Raw genomic sequence first — 16753 nt, 5'->3', positions numbered from 1 at the left:
TCCTGGCCTCATAATTTTTAAGTCACATTTTTCCATAATTGCAGATACTTCTTGAAAACTTGATCAGCAGTAGAGTCTCAATGGTTAGTTACAGTGTGAAACCTTCAACCCTATCAATAAATATCAATGCTCTGCTTTTAAAATCCATTGGTCCATCCAGCACTTTGAATGGATCTTTTCCCTGTGCATGACTCTGTAACATTATGCAGTGTGTCATTTGGAAAATATTAGTCCACTGAGTCCATTAGTCCACTTTCAAATGACGGTAGAGCTTATTATACAGTATTAAAAAGAAAGTTAATATCATTGATGATGTAAGTAGAAAAGTCTCACTTGAAGAGTTTCAGAAAGTAGTCAAACTCAAGGTAAACACAGGTTTTGTAAAATTTTAATTTTTTTTTTTTTTTTTTTTTGCTTGAAAACTTGAACTTTAGAGTTTGTAACAAATACAGCAATTGTGGGTTGTTTTTTTTTTTTTAAAGTTAGAGGCTCATTTTATTTTGAGGAAAATATTTGCCAAATACTTAAATCTAAATAATCATAGTTTCTCATTCTTGCCACTAAAAATGGTGTTCCAGGAAAAAAAGTGGTTAGTTTAGTTCATAACTCAAGCAGCTGCCTGCATTTTCTTTGGACCAACTATCCTGTTGCTATGCAGTGGAAGTGTTTGGTTTTTTTTTTTTTTTTTTTGGTGGCGGAGGCATAACTCCCTTTTCATTACACAAATATTAAAAAGATCAAGATTTAATATAGTGAACAATTTTTAGAATTGTATTAAGGAAACTCGTAAGTGAAATAGGATTGTTTAAAGCATGTTTTGAGCATTTTAAACAATAAAGAACAAGATGCTATAGTATAGTTTGTTGACTCTCAGTAAGGTGCCTGTAGTTTCATCCACTTCGGTTTTGCTCTGGCAGTGAGAATTTCAACCCAGTGTAAAAAGGAAGATGTGCCTTGGTATGGCTTTGAATATCATTTTGATTTTTAGAACTACTGTCCACCAGTTGCCCATGAACTATGCTCTGCAAACCTCTCCTGTAGGGTAATACAGACATGGACAAAAATTTGCTTATGGTAATGTGATTGAAATAAAAATTCCTGGGGAAGGAACTCAAGTGTGGCTTTCCTCAGAGGCCCAAAGTAGAGCCACAAAACTTTAGGGTTAAAAAGAAGACTTCATTTCCAGGGTATGTGTTTGTGTGTAAGTGTATACGTGTATCAGTCTGTAATTCGCCTTTACTTCTGACATTGTGAAAGGCCTCTGTGTAAGTCCATTTCTCATATTTAGGTTCTGTACTCAAATTCAGGAGATTTAATTTGGAAAAAGTCTCAGAAAGAGGTTTGAGACTGATTAGTGCTTTGAATAATTGACTAATTTGACTAATGAAACCAATGAGTAAATCCTAAAGCTCTTGATTTATTTATTCAAGAGACGGCAAGTTTGAGGTAGAATTTAGTAAGTCCTTCAGAACCTGAAAGTACATTCCTTATTTGATGCTGAAAATAAGGAGAATGAGTACAAAATATAACAGAAATCAGGGCATCTTAGAGATGCAAGCTACATTATGGGTCATTGTGTGTGTGTAGAATTAATAAAATTCTACATGAGGAAGTGAAAGATTTCAAGACAGAGCTGTCCTGGTTGAAGTTTTAACCATGTAATCCCCACCCACCCAGCTCCTTTCTCTGCCCTAGGAGAGCTTGTTAGAGTCTCTGGAATGCAGCTAGCCATAGAGTAATTTAGTCCAACCTTTTCTCTTTATAAATGAAGAAACTTGTGCCCGAGTAGACGGAGTGATCTAGCCAAGGGCAAATGCACTAGCTAAGGGTTTAAGTACGATTGGAATCTGACCTCCTGACTCTGATTACTGTTACTTCAGCATGCATGCTTGCCCTTTTTTGAGAATACAGATAGGAGAGTAAGTTGATAACTTTGTACTAGGAACCTTGGAGAAGATGAGTGGATAATAGGAGGCAAACTTCTTGTAATCCCTATTTCAGTACTTTTATATTCAATGTAAATTTTCTAGAAATGCTATTTATGATGAAAAAAAGGGGCAGAGTGGGAAAAAACTGACAGATAATATCTTATTTGCCAGCTGTCCTCTTTACTCTATTCAACAGAGACACAGCTTTGGTTATAATTTAGTAACTTTCCACGTAGCTGAATTTTTAAATGACTTTTTATAATTAAAACAGGGCTTTCTCTATGAAGGCTACATGCTGAAAATAGACTCAAGAAAGAACATTCATTGAATTTATTTCCCAATCAGATTGTCTTCCAATTTGAAGAGTATATATAAGCCTGTATAACCCTATATAATTAGACTTTATAATTTTATAAGTCTTATAATGCTTATAATTATATTAGATTTATATAAGTCTACATAATTAGACTTTATAAGACAGAGGGTTAATCTGAATCAAAAATGGTTCTAGGAGGTAGAATTGATGAGGATGACAAATTGGCCTCTTTATTCAAGAAGCTTAGCTATTGCCACAAGATACTGAATTAAGAAAAGGCAAAAGAGATAGAAGGAGGAAACTCTTAGCATACCAAGAGGAACAAAGGGAATTTTCTGGGACTATAAAACAGATGGTATACAATACGCTAATTCCCTTTGTGCTGTTGCTTGAATGGGTGAGCTGGCGTTCACAGTACCAAGTGATACGCTGCTTGAAGTTTCCTTCACTGACAGGACTGATTTATAATTTATCATTCCTGTGATTCATATTTTTGACCTTGCAAATTCAACATAGTCAGATGCTCTTCTTTCAAAAAGAGACTTCTGAGTGAACATTACCTTTTATTACATTTTTCTACTATAAGATGCAACTCAATACTGTCCCTCTGGCAGGGTACCTCCAAGAACATAATGGAAACGTTTAGGCTGAAGGGAACTATGAAAGGGACAAATATTCCAAAGGAAGGAAAAATGTTTTGTGTTTGGAAATTTAAAAACTATTTTTTTTTATTGACCAATACCTTCTAACATTTTAATAATAATGACAATGGCTGACATTAATTCAGCTGAGTACTTTGCTTAATGATTTCCATATATGTCTTTATTAAAAAAAAAAAAGATGTAACTGGTACCAGGACATGTCATTCTCTTCTGTTTCAAAGACATGTATTTTATTCTTCAAATTTTCATTCCAAACTATATAGTTCCTTAACTGGAAGTCATAAACCTTTGTTCATTTTCTTGGTGATAAATTAGGAAACATTAAAAAGAACTTGTGACCTTATATCTGATCTCAAAGGACATAAATGTTGACAATATTTAGTCTGCTATGCTGTATTTCAGCATCCTAGTGAAAGAAAGGAATGGGAAAACAATGTACAATAAGAAGGAGGTTAATGCTTCAGCTATTAAGTATTAAAAATGAAATGTTAAAGTCTAGTTAGGAAATGTACAATCAGCAAATATTTGGAAAAGATCTGGAATTTGGCTGTGACTGCTATGATTTGCATTCTGTATTTTCAATTAGATACATAAGGAGGGGTGGAAGGGGTGTTACCCTTTCCATGAACTTTAAACAATCAATAATGTTTTAAAATGGAAATACACCAGAAAACTAGCTTATACTGACACGAAACATGGGAAATGAGAATAACCTTTAAGGAAAAATAGAGATTTAAATGCAGCAGTGGGAAATAAAGGTGCTGGTACATTGGCCATCCAGAGAAAAGAGAATCACATGAGCAGAGAGAGGAAATAGTTTTGTTCTTCGTGTTGGAAATTCTGAATAACTACCTGATTCGATTTTTCTTTTTATTACTGCTTTAACAGGAAATTATTTCAAATAAGACTTAAGTTAAAAGGAATCTTTCTGAACCTCTGATGTCAAGAGTAAATGTGATTAAAAAAGTAACACAATTAGTTTCAGTAAAGAGAAACCAAGTACTGAAAGTCACAAATTAGTTTTTCTTCAGTTCAATACTGGAGAACTTTCTTTTCTAAGATTATGCAGCCAACTTATTTCAAAAGACCATTTAAAAGCAAGATTGGATTTTTGGAAGAAAGCACAGAAATGCCAATAGAAGTCTATGATCTTAAATGACAGACTAGAACAGAAAAGAACATGGAGTGTTTAATGTCAATTCTGTTTCTACATTCCTGTTGCCAAGCTGAACGTCTTAGCTAAGGTTCTATACCTTGTAACACTTTTACAAATGATTACCCTGTTCTTTAAATACTTGTGATTGTTGTTAGACTGTGCATCTCACTGGATTTTTGTGTTGCTATTCATAATTATAACCATAATCATGAAATCCTATTTGGTTAACAAATATTTAGACTTATAATAGCAATTATCAACATATATTAGGTTCTCAGACTTTCACACATATATCCACACTCACATATGCATACACATCAGAAGGTATCTAATAGTTAGGTGAATAGTAAACTAAAGTTGTATTTTCTTGATATTAAGGAATAAGTATTGATGTTAGAGTTTCTTCTTTTGAAGATTTGTAAGAAAGGAGTTTTACATGAGGGATCGTCTCTTAAAATTATTTATAATCTAATACCAATTTTTGTCTAAGCAAACTTCTCAAGCGTTCAGTGTGCGTGACTGGGATGTGTGAGTGGTACCCAGGAATCTGTTTTCTCAGGAACTTAATTTATGTCAGAATCATCTGGAGAAATCAGGTTGGAAGTGGGTTGTAAATGTTTGCTGATGAGATGTGACAGGTGATGCTACTGACGTTAACACTACGTGGTGTGCAACAATGAGCAGAGGGTAAATTGGTAGCTTCAGGCTGATGTGTTATATTTCTGGAAGAAAACAACAAAAAAGCCCCCATTTTTTGTGAATGCTGTGACACTGTCTATGTGAGAAAATAGAAGGACTGTGGCAACGGTACCTTCATGAGCAAGTGGGAGCAGAATGGGATTCTAATATGGTCAGGAGAGGGTACACTGAGGAGTTGAATTTCAATTAGGAGAAGTGGTCTTGTGGCTAAAATGGAATAAGGATATTCTTAAAATATCACTTGTAAAATTGTATATTTTAAATACCTAATTAACACAGTATTAAAGAGAATGAGGAAAGAAAACTTCTTATGAGAGACAGTACAGCTTAGTAAGTCAGAGGTGTAGCTTCCAGTTTCAGTCCTGCCTCTTACTAACCACGTGATCGTTGTCAAGATCTTTAACTTTGCTGACCCTGAGTTTCCACCCCCAAATGAAAATACTAACATCCAAATAGGGCTTGGGAGGCATTCAGAAAAGGGATGATTTATTACAAAAGATGAACACCCCAAAAGACTATGCTCAGATGTAGAGAGAAAAGGAGCTCAGGGATAGAAGCTAGCCTCCCAGGCTATTAAAACAGAAGCTTAATTATTCACTATAGGTAGAAGGAAGAAGTCGCTATTCTAGGACTGAAAAATTCAAGAGATCTCAGGGATAGTGCCTGGCAGCTATGAAAAATTTAAAGAAATGAAGAAAGAAAGAAATACAGAAAAAAGAACGAAAACAAAATGAATGAATGAAGACAAATTTATCCTTGAGTTATATCTGATTACTTTTTAAATGGAGAATTTAATCACAATAATTTGAATTACTTTGATGAGTTGATTTTATAATAAGTTCTAGGGGCAACTGGAGTTAAAAGAAACATCCTTCCTATTAAAATTATTAAACTATTTCAGATAACAGAAAATGAAGTTCAAAATATTTAATAAGAATATTAACATGTTAAGCACTCAGTGTAATATAAAATGAAAAAAAATGGACCATTAACTCATTAAAAAGAATCTAAACATCTGAATAAACATTTAACATATTAAACTAGCAGTGTAAAAATAATTCACCATGACCAGTTGGGTTTTATTACAGAGATAGAGGGCAGTTAGGAATAGGAAATTTCATTTATATCAACACATTAAAGGAAAAAAAAATTTATATAAAAGAAGCTGCAAGTGTATATTATGACATAGAATTTTTATTTGAAATTATTACTAAGTGACATAGGAATAAAACATTAATTAAGCATAATAAATATTCCTTTCCAAAAATCTAGAAAAATACCATTAAATAATGAAATAAAAGGATTGTTATTTTCATCATTATTATTCAACATTGTTTCACTAAAATAGTCAATGGTGCTGGAGCAGTCATCTGATATGCCAAAAAAAGATGTACCCCTAATTAATCCTTACATTATAGACAAAAAGTAATTGAAGATGATTTAGGGACTTACATGTAAAATAGAAAGCTATGAGCCTTTCAGGAAAAAATCTTCAGGACACAGAATTAGTTGAAGCATTCTTAGCCTTGAGAACAAAAGTATGATTTATAAAAGGGAAAAATGGTAAACTGGACCTCATCAATGCTGAAAAATTTTTCTCTGCAAAAGTTCTTTTTAAGAGGATGAAAAGACAAGGTAGAGGGTTAGAAGAAACTTAAAAGTTGACATATAAAACAAATGATTTGTATGTAGGATTTAAAAGAAAAAGCCTCTCTAAACTCAACAGTTAAACAATCACACACACACAAAATCCAGTTAGAAAATGGGCAAATGACACGAACAGACATTTCACTAAAGAGGATATAAAGATCGCAAATGAGCACATTAAAAGATGTTCATTAGCTATTAGAGAAATGCGAATTAAAACCTCCATGAAATATCATTATATGTGTATCAGAATAGCTTATTTAAAAAAAACCCCACAAAATTCTTGCAGAAGAACTAGATTATATATGCATTACTGGTACAACTACTCTGCAAAAGCATCGGACATTTTCTTATAAAACTAATCATGTGCACCATGTGACCTGGCAATGGTCTATTTTGGCATTTATCCCAAGGAAAAGAACATTTATGTTCACAGAAAAACCTGTAAAAAATGTTCATAGTAGTTTTAATAATAATAACCCCAAACTACAAATAATAACAAGATTTCCTTCAAAGGGGAATTGGTTCAACAAACTGTGGTACATTCATGCTGGGGAATATTAGCAAGCAACAGAAAGGAACAGAGTATTGATAGACTCAACAACTAAGGTGGCTCTCCAGAGAATTATACTGAGTGAGAAATGCCACTCTCAAAATAGTACATAAGGCATGAATCCATTTACACAGCATTCTTGAAATGACAAAATTATAGAGAGGGAAAATAGACTAGTGGTTGCCAAAGGTTGCAGAGGGCGGCAATGGTAATAAAAGGGCAGCATAGGAGATACTGGAACTGTTCTGTCTTTACTGATGTTCATCATATTGGATACAACTGCATAGAACTAAACACAGCCACAGATAACACACTTGTACACAAATGAATACATGTCAAGCTGGTGAAATCTGAATAAAGGTGCTGGAGGGTATCAATGCTAATCATATGTGATTGATGGAAAGTAAATGAAGGGTACAAAGGATGTATCTTTCTGTATTATTTCCTACAACTGCATGTGAATCTGCAACACCTAAAAATTTTATATATATTATGTATGTGTATATGTGTGTGTATATACACACACACATACATACATATGAATTGTTTAAACTTTAGGATAAAGAGAAAACATTTTCAGATGATATAATTGAATAATAAAAGATTTAATTACCATTGGCATTTTTAAGAAAATCTGATATGGTGAATAATCATTAACTGTGTGTGTGTATAAAATCATTTTGAGAGAAAGTGGGCAATATTCTGTTCACAATAGTAAATTGTATAGTTACTACTAAATAGAATAGGAACTGTAAAGGATCTATATAAAAATGGAAGATAAAGTAATATACATAAAATATAAGTGGAATAAGTTCTGAATGAAAAACCTTAATATTACAAAATGTTTAGTTTTCCAATTTACTGTGTACAGATAGTGCTATTTTTGTAAGATTCCCAACTTAATATGATTTCTAAGCTCCTATTAAATAACACATATTTGTGAATTTCCAAAATCATATTTGACAAAGTAGTTGAAAACAAGATTTTTTAGTGTGCTGCATTTGCCTTACAAGGTGTTTTTTTTGTTTTACATCTGTCAACAAAATATGCGGAACTTACCTAGGAGCAGAAAAAAAACTTTTAGAAGAGAACAGATATATATATATTATATAAAAGGTTATTCATATGTAATGCAGTTAATTTTTCAATTCAGTTGCTAAGAATTATTAATTTAATAGGTTGTGCTAGCACAATCTACTCTCCTCCCTCCCATGCCTATATAAATTTCACTGGCTCAACTAAATAAATGCATATCAAATAGAGATGGTAAAATATAATCATCTAAGAATTGAAGAGACTGGATGGGACAAATTATGTGCATTTATACAATCTCAGGAAACTTTAAACTGTGCAAACGATCTATATCAAAATCTGGTCTTATTGAGGTATCTCATAGAATAAATGTATTTCTGAAATCCTAATAAAATTAGCTCATCTGATTAAAATCCCAAACTCCTATGACCAAAAGTTAATTCTAGAATCAAGGCTTCTTTGCTTTGTCAAACAACACTCACTCATCCTTTCATCTAAAATGCTCTCGTTCCTTCTCTTGTCCCTGCTGTCTTTTGAAACCTGTAAGGACCACGTCATTTAACTTAAAAAAAAAAAAGTAATAGACTTTATTTTCTAGACAAATTTTAGGTTCAAAGGAAAAATTAACAGAAGGTAGGGAGATTGCCCACTTCCTCTCGCCTTCACATGGGTAGATCCTCCCCTGTGGTCAGCATTCTGCACAGAGTGAGACGTATATTACAACTCACGCGCCTGCACTGACATCACCCAAAGCCCACATTTTACACCAGGGTTCACTCTGGGTGCTGCACGTTCTGTGGATTTGGACAAATCTATAATGACATGTATCGACCACAGCAACTACTGATATTTTTACTGTCTCCATAGTTTCTACTTTTTAGAACGTTACATAGTTGGAATCATACAGCATGTAGTCCTTTCAAATATTTAAAGTCCCTCCATGTTTTTCATGGTTGATAGTTCATTTCTTTTTAATCATTCATTGCATAATATCATGAGGTCTAGATATACCATAGTTTATCCACTCACCTACTGAGGGACATACTGGTTGCTTCTAAATTTTGGCAATGACAGATCAAAGCTATTATAAACATCGATGTGCAGGTTTTCATATAGCTTTAAGTTTTCAGCTCATCTGGGTAAATACTAAGGTGCACAATTACTGGATTATATGTTTAGTTTTGTAAGAAACCACCAAAATGTCTTCCAGAGTATCTATACCAGTTTTCATTCTCATCAGCAATGAAGCCTTCTCCGCACAAGATACTTTCCTTCCTTTCTCTGAACTCACACAGTACTCTGCATCCTAATCCTGACATCTGCCATCTTCTGTCCTGCTTTGTGAGTCTGAGCCCCTCAGGGTGGGGCATAGATATGTGTATGTATCATAAGATGTTGGGAGACATAACACCTTGAAAATGAAGGGTTCCAATATTTGTTGGGTGAATAAAGTAAATTTAAGTTTCAGTGTATCAGACTGTCAAGTGGAGCATTTCGTTTTGCAAATCTGTATATATTACATCTTATGCTAGGCTTGGGTCAAACAATTCTCACCAGTTCCATTTGTAATATTTTTTTCAGTTGTTTCTTAATGGTTAAATACCTGGTTGATTCATGTTGAAGGGAACTGCATTTGAAGTTACTGATTCCTTGCCCCAGCTTTTCAGCTGGAAGAAAAAAGTGCTGAACCTTTAAGAAACAATATCTAATGAGGTTAGCATGTATCGTTGACATTTTCAACCAGAGTGAAGGTCACAGCTGAAAGGTCGCAGAGATGAGTTTATACAGTATGTAAACAATGCTATTATTTTCCCAAGAAAATGAAACATTGCCAACCTGTCTATAGCCTCTTGCCTTATTTTCGGTACTTAAACCATGTTGTCTTTCTATTCTTAGGTCTTGGAATTTAAAAGGCAAGTACACCTAGTTCATAAGTCAGGGACTAATATAAATGTGTGCATTTCATTCATATTCTGGCATTATATTATTTCAATTTTTATATTTCACTCTTAAGTCCACTTAGTATTTGTTGGGTAGTAATTATTGAAATTTGGTATTTATTCAGTTTATTTGGTGACCTTCCTTCTGAGTTGGGAAGTTTTACTCAACATATATGTTTAGGGTGCTAAACTCTCATCTTTGGTGTTTATAACAAAACTGTAAATTTATCATTAGAATATTCTGAAGTGATTTTAGAAAGTATTGAATGGGATTACGGTTACACAGTGGAAAATGCATCCTCTGGGGCACAGTGCACAATAGGAATTATTAACTGCTTTCATATTATATATCACTACATAACAAAGGGATCGATCTGTTGAATCTATGGTAGCTAAAGACAATTTTAACATCAAAAATAACCTACTGTAAAATGTCATGAAACAGGCAAACTTCTAATGCCAAAAAAACATTAAAATGATCACTTTCTGTTGTCATCTAGTTAACAGTTTTAAAGCAAAATAGTCCAAATACTGTAATTCATTAGTTTTAAAAAACTGACATAAGTTTCTAACATAAAATTTACTTTTTTTTAGATGAACTCACAAATTCATCAGAAACCAGATTATCTCTAGAAGACCTCTTCAGGAAAGACTTTGTGCTTCATGATCCAGATGCTCGATGGATCAATGGTATGTGTACACCTTCTTATAGGTTGTATTTATTTTGAGTTCTGTATAATTAAAAGTATATAACCATGGGGGCAGGGGATGTGTATAGCTCAGTGGTAGAGCGCATGCTTAGCATCTATGAGGTCTTGGGTTCAATCCCCAGTACCTCCATTAAAAAATAAAGTTACTTAAAAAATTAAATAATGGTATTTGTGGTTAATACATTAATTGACAGTATGTTTTAATAGTTATACGTACCATTTAATCAAAAGTATATACCTTGGCTCATGTGAGACAAAACCAATCCCTAAGGTACGTACGTCATTAATAAAATTATCCCCCAAACAGATTAACTGCTCTGTTCTGCTGTTCCCTCATAACCATGTGTGACACCTCAAGCATTTCTCTGGGTAATTCTCCTCAATGTACAAGTAAAGAATTTGTGAGCCTGTAAATGCAAGTGCCTCCGATTTGGCAATCAAATTGGTTTTTGTTTCTCTCTTTGTGGCTTTTCTTTCTAAGCTTCAGTGCAAAAAAACTAGGGATACTCTGAAAAGTTCAAACGACAGAAAGCACACGGGAACATACCGCACTTTGGGTTTTTCTGGCCTGGCAAAGAAACTACCTGGGCTTTCCTTAGGTTATTTCTGTTTTGTTATTTTTCCAAAAGTTTAAAAGAATGTTTAGATTATAAATGGATGAATAAAAAATAAATAAACAAAACCATGGACTTTGGGGCAAGGTACTGGGTAATCCAATCATAAGAAATGTTTTGGTGAAAAGTCAGGTTTTTCATTCCTCGAATATTACAATTTGACCATACTAATCACCATGATTAGATAGCTGTTAATCTTTGCCCTTCCTTTGAGTTAGACATAATACCTGTGCTTATTTTCAAGGCATAGAGTAGGTTATTTGTATGACAGATAAAAGAGCTTTTCCTTTTTAACTAATAAAGATCATCTTGCTTACAGTCCATTCTTTCTTCCCTAATATCCTAATTAAGGATGTTTGTGACTGCAAATTAAATGTTAATTTATGGAATCTATAAAAAGGATGTAACTTAATTTGTGAGGGCAGGGGCCAAATCATACTTGTTTACCTAGCTCTGATAAGTGCCTGCCGATCTCCAGGAACTGTAAGATTTTGACTTTTTTTGAATAAATGAATGAAAGCATTTCAATGAGGTTCAGTTTTGTTTTTCTCAGGTTTCAGTCGAAATTGGTTACGAGTATTATCATGGTGATAGTATTATAGACGATGTAAGAGAAAACAACATGGCAATTTGTTTAATCTGTTTATATGCTTTCATTGAGAATTGTTCATAAATTTGGGACTTGCTGTATTGTTGTCTTTGCACTAGGATTATATTTGAGATGAGCACTATGACTAAATCAAAAAGATATATAATTACCTAGTATTGTTCTAATACATGGATTGCTCACAAATCATTCTCCTAATGTGCTATTGTAATTTTGTAAGCCATCTTTTTATTTGCGAGCAACTATTTGTGAAAAAATTGTTAGTCATTAGATTTAAAATGCTGAATAAATTGTTTTATTTGCCATGATTTTGGCCAAACTGTAGAAAGTTGTGGAGTCTTAAATCATGGGTTTCATCTCCCTTCTCAGGTTAGCTTGGACTATTTTAAGAAGTGTTTTTTTGTGTGTGTGGGAGTAGGGTGGGGGTAATTAGGTTTATTTATTTATTTTTAATGGAGGTACTGGGAATTGAACCCAGGACTTTGTGCATGCTAGTCACACACTCTACCAAAGAACTGTACCTTCCTCCAAAGAGGCATTTACTCTCCTGTGTATAACTGACACTTTGATACCAAAGTGCCAATGGACTAGATGGATATTTCAGCAGTGAACTGCCTGCTAAATTAATTAAGCCACATTTCAATATCTAGTATACACATTCTATTCTAATGCTTCACAAGATACCAAAATATTATTTGGAGTGATTCATTTTAATCATTTTTTCATAGTTTTTTTTTAACCAATCATTGGTAAACCTGATTTTGAGAAAATACCCTGGGACAAAGCTACAGTGTTGTTATAGTCCAAGTAAAACCTGACATCAATAATATTTATAAAAGAATTTGACATAAAACAACCCTTTAAACAGGATTAAACAAAATCTAAGCTCTCAGAGACTGTCTTTATAAACACCACTGAAGGAACTGACTCACTGTCAGTAGATTGTATGCACTGAGATGCTTTTCAAGTAGGAAAATAGATTTGTGCTCATTTATTCCTTTTCTCCAATCCAGATCACCTTTCTGGGGATCACTAGGTACTTGGCCCATTTACATATTCCTCACAAAGCCAGAAAACACAATGCAAACTATGAATAAAATGTGTCACCCTGGCCTCATGGTCAGATTACATCTAAATGTAAAATGTGAGCTTTTTCTTTATTCTCATGACGTGTGTCACCAGGTTTCTTTAGTATATAAGTGGCTGGAAGGAGTCTAACCTAAACTCACCTGGAAGTTTAATGCAGTTCCTGGAGATCACCACAGGAGCATTCAACGCATTACTGGCCAGGGAGAAGGAGAGCATCTGGACAGCCTTGTCACGTGTGGGCTGTCGTGTAGCAATGTCATTCATTATGCTGCTTCTCAAATAATGTATCTGTGCATGTCATCGCAGCCTTGGATGGATGGTTAGCATAACACCTACCTTTCCCCACAGCTGCTCAGATCCTTGAAACCTCTTTTGATAGCATCTTCTTTCGAGTTACGTCACCTTGAAACCTGGAAATCCACTTTCTTTAACATTACTCATTCCCCACACCCACGTACATGTGATGAGCAATCAATCGTGAAAGGGAAATCTAACATTCAGTGCCTTCTAGGCTTTGCGTTGGATGTGTTCTATAAGTCTTGCATTGATAGCATGTAAGTTAAAATTATTAACCCCAGAAAACTGAGGCTAAAACAAACACCCCAAAACACAGCTGATCAGAGGTGGAGTCTGCTTTAATCACTAGGTTGAAGTGTGAAACCTACCTTCTCTCACTGCTTCACTGAGATGCCATTCTCAGTCTCAAACACAGGTATTAACTACCTCGTTGACAGTCCATGGTTACAGCTCTCACTGTGGCGAATCCTTGCATGTTGAATACTGCAATCATGTCATCTCTCCGGGTAGATCCGCAATGATAACTTGTGCAGTCACTAAAAGAAAGATATATAAGCATATTTACTGACACGTTCGTTGTATAAAAAGTGAACAAAGGTGTCTTTAAAACAGAATTGACAGGATGTGATTCACACTGTATTGTACCATTCAGTGTTCCCAGATGGCTGGATTTTGACCTAATTTTTTTTCTTTTTCCTTATTCATTTTCTCCTAAATTTTATTCAATAAATGTGTATGTTTATATGATTTTATAATTAAGAAAAGCTCTCTTCTTTGTTAGTTTCATGAGTCTCCAATCCTCCAGCAGTCTCCTGTCAAATACAACTGTATACGGCCCAGCTAAAAATTGTTAATGCACTTATCAGAAGACACCAGAGGAACCCCTCTGCCAACTGAATAAATTCCAGCTCCTCCCTCTGTATTCCAGGCCTCTCAGAATCAAGTTTGGGTTCCTTCCTACTGTTCTCCTTCACATTAGGTTTTGGGGATATTGAACCACATGATATTCTTCATAAGTCTCCAAAATTCTCTTGACTCTTTGCCCACACTCTGTGCTCTACCTGGAATCCCTTCCCTAATCTAACAGCCCAAATTTTACCCACCTCCCAGGTGCAAAGCCAATGACTATTCTTTTTCCTCCCAGCAGTGAGGAACATCAACTTCCTTGAAACCCCCAAGTTTGATTCTCTCATGTGGAAATTTCTTCCTTAATTATAACATGTCTAATCTCCTCTAAGATTCTGCTTCTAAAAGTCCTGTGAAAGACCACTATTTTAAAATTTAATAATCTGTTTTTATTTCCTATTTGGCATGTATTTTTGAAAAATACAATTAAAATAAATTACTAGAAGAATAAAATGATAAATAGATTTCCTAAATAAAGCCCCCAGATAAATTAATTTTATTATAACCAACCATTCTAAAATTACATTACAAAAATATAAATACAAACATAATATTGGTATAAAAAAGGAATTTCATGTTAATTTGTTGCCAAGAGGATATACAGGCAGTTAATATAAAGGACTACTATTATACACATATTTTTTGTTATTCTTAAATCAGAATTAACAAATTGAAAGAAACAGTGGTTATTCACATTAAATGCCAGTTCTCAGATTTTGAACAGGAACTGGTATATCAGTATTTAAAGGTTTTAATGTAGGAAATGAACTTGTTTCCTTTGGTTAAGTTAACTAATTTAGGTTAGACTCATGACAGCACTACTCTCAGGGGATAATGTGTATTTAGACTGTTTCTGTTTTTTCTTTAATGAGGGAATTATTGGAGAATTTATCCCAGGGACACAAGGAGTTTTCAGTATCTATAAGTCAATGTACACCACATTAACAAATTGAATAAAAACCATATGATCATCTCAGTAGATGCAGAAAAAGCTTTTGATAAAATTCAACATCCATTTATGATAAAAACTCTACAGAAAGTGAGTATAGACTGAACATATCTCAACATAATAAAGGCCATATATGACAAACCCACAGCTACCATCATACTTAATGGGGAAAAGATGCAAGCATTTCCTCTAAGATCAGGAACATGACAAGGATGCCCACTCTTGCCACTTTTATTCAACATAGTTTTGGAAGTCCTAGCCATAGCAATCAGAGAAGAAAAGGAAATAAAAGGAATCCAAATCAGAAAAGAAGTAAAATTGTCACTGTTTGCATATGACATAATACTGTACATAGAAAACTCTAAAGAAGCGACCAGAAAACTACTAGAACTCATCAATGAATTTAATCAGGTTGCAGGATACAAATTAATATACATAAATCAGTTGCATTTCTATACACTAACAACAAAATAGCAGAAAAATTAAGAAAACAATACCATTACCATAACACCAAAAAGAATAAAATGCCTAGGAATAAATTTACCCCAAGGAGGCAAAAGACCTGTACTCTGAAAACTATAAGATATTGATTAAAGGAACTGAAGATGACATTAACAAATGGAAAGATATACCATGTTCTTGGATTGGAAGAATCAATATTGTTAAAATGGCCATACTACCCAAGGCAGTATACAGAGTTAATGCAATCCCTATCAAAATACCAATGACATTTTTCACAGAGCTGGAACAAAAAATGTTAAACTTTGCATGGAAACACAAGAGACCCTGGATAGTCGAAACAATTTGAAAAAGAAAAATGGAGCTAGGGAAATCATGCTCCCAGACTCCAGACTATAGTATAAAGTTACAGTAATCAAAACAGTATGGTACTCACACAAAAAACACACATAGATCAAAGGAACAAGATAAAAAGTCCAGAAATAAATCCACACACTTATGGTCAATTAATTTACTACAAAGGAGGCAAGAATATACAATGGAGAAAAGACAGTCTCTTCAACAAGTGGTTCTGGGAAAACTGGACAGCTTCCTGTGAAAGACTGAGATTAGAATATGCTCTAACACTTTATAGAAAAATAAACTAAAAACAGAATAGAGACCTAAACATAAGACTAGATACTATAAGACTCCTAGAGGAAAACACAGACAGAACACTCTTCAACATAAATTGCAGCAATATTTTTTTGAACCAGTTCCTAGAGTAATGGATATAAAAGCAAAAATCAACTAATGGGATCTAATTAAACTTAAAAGCTTTTGCACAGTTAGGATATGATCAACAAAATGAAAAGACAACCTACAGAATGTGAGAAAATATTTGCAAATCAACCAACAAAGGACTAATTTCCAAAATATAAAAACAGCTCGTATACCTTAATATCCCTCCCCCCCAAAAAAAACAAGCAAAAATAGGCAGAAAACCTAAATCTACATCTCTCTAAAGACATCCAGATGGCCAACAAACACATGAAAAGATGCTCAACATCACTAATTGTTAGAGAAATGCAGATCAAAACTACAATGATACATCACCTCATACCAGTTAGAATGGCCATCATTAAAGTCCACAAATGATAAATGCTGGAGAGTGTGTGGAGAAAAGGGAACCTTCCTACATTGCTGGTGG

The 16753-nt window shown here is 33.9% G+C and overlaps 1 protein-coding gene across 1 annotated transcript in view; it reads left to right on the top strand.

The window, feature by feature from the left end:
- DPP10 (dipeptidyl peptidase like 10) overlaps nucleotides 1-16753 on the top strand; it is a 559220-nt gene that overhangs the window by 132552 nt on the left and 409915 nt on the right. Inside the window, exon 3 of the mRNA XM_031451288.2 lies at nucleotides 10528-10623. Within this exon, the coding sequence (XP_031307148.1) occupies nucleotides 10528-10623 (96 nt within the window). The remainder of the gene's footprint in view (nucleotides 1-10527; nucleotides 10624-16753) is intronic.

Source organism: Camelus dromedarius, chromosome 4, assembly GCF_036321535.1.
Source record: "Camelus dromedarius isolate mCamDro1 chromosome 4, mCamDro1.pat, whole genome shotgun sequence".
Classification (NCBI taxonomy): domain Eukaryota; kingdom Metazoa; phylum Chordata; class Mammalia; order Artiodactyla; family Camelidae; genus Camelus; species Camelus dromedarius.
This window is presented reverse-complemented; position numbering and strand designations above follow the sequence as displayed.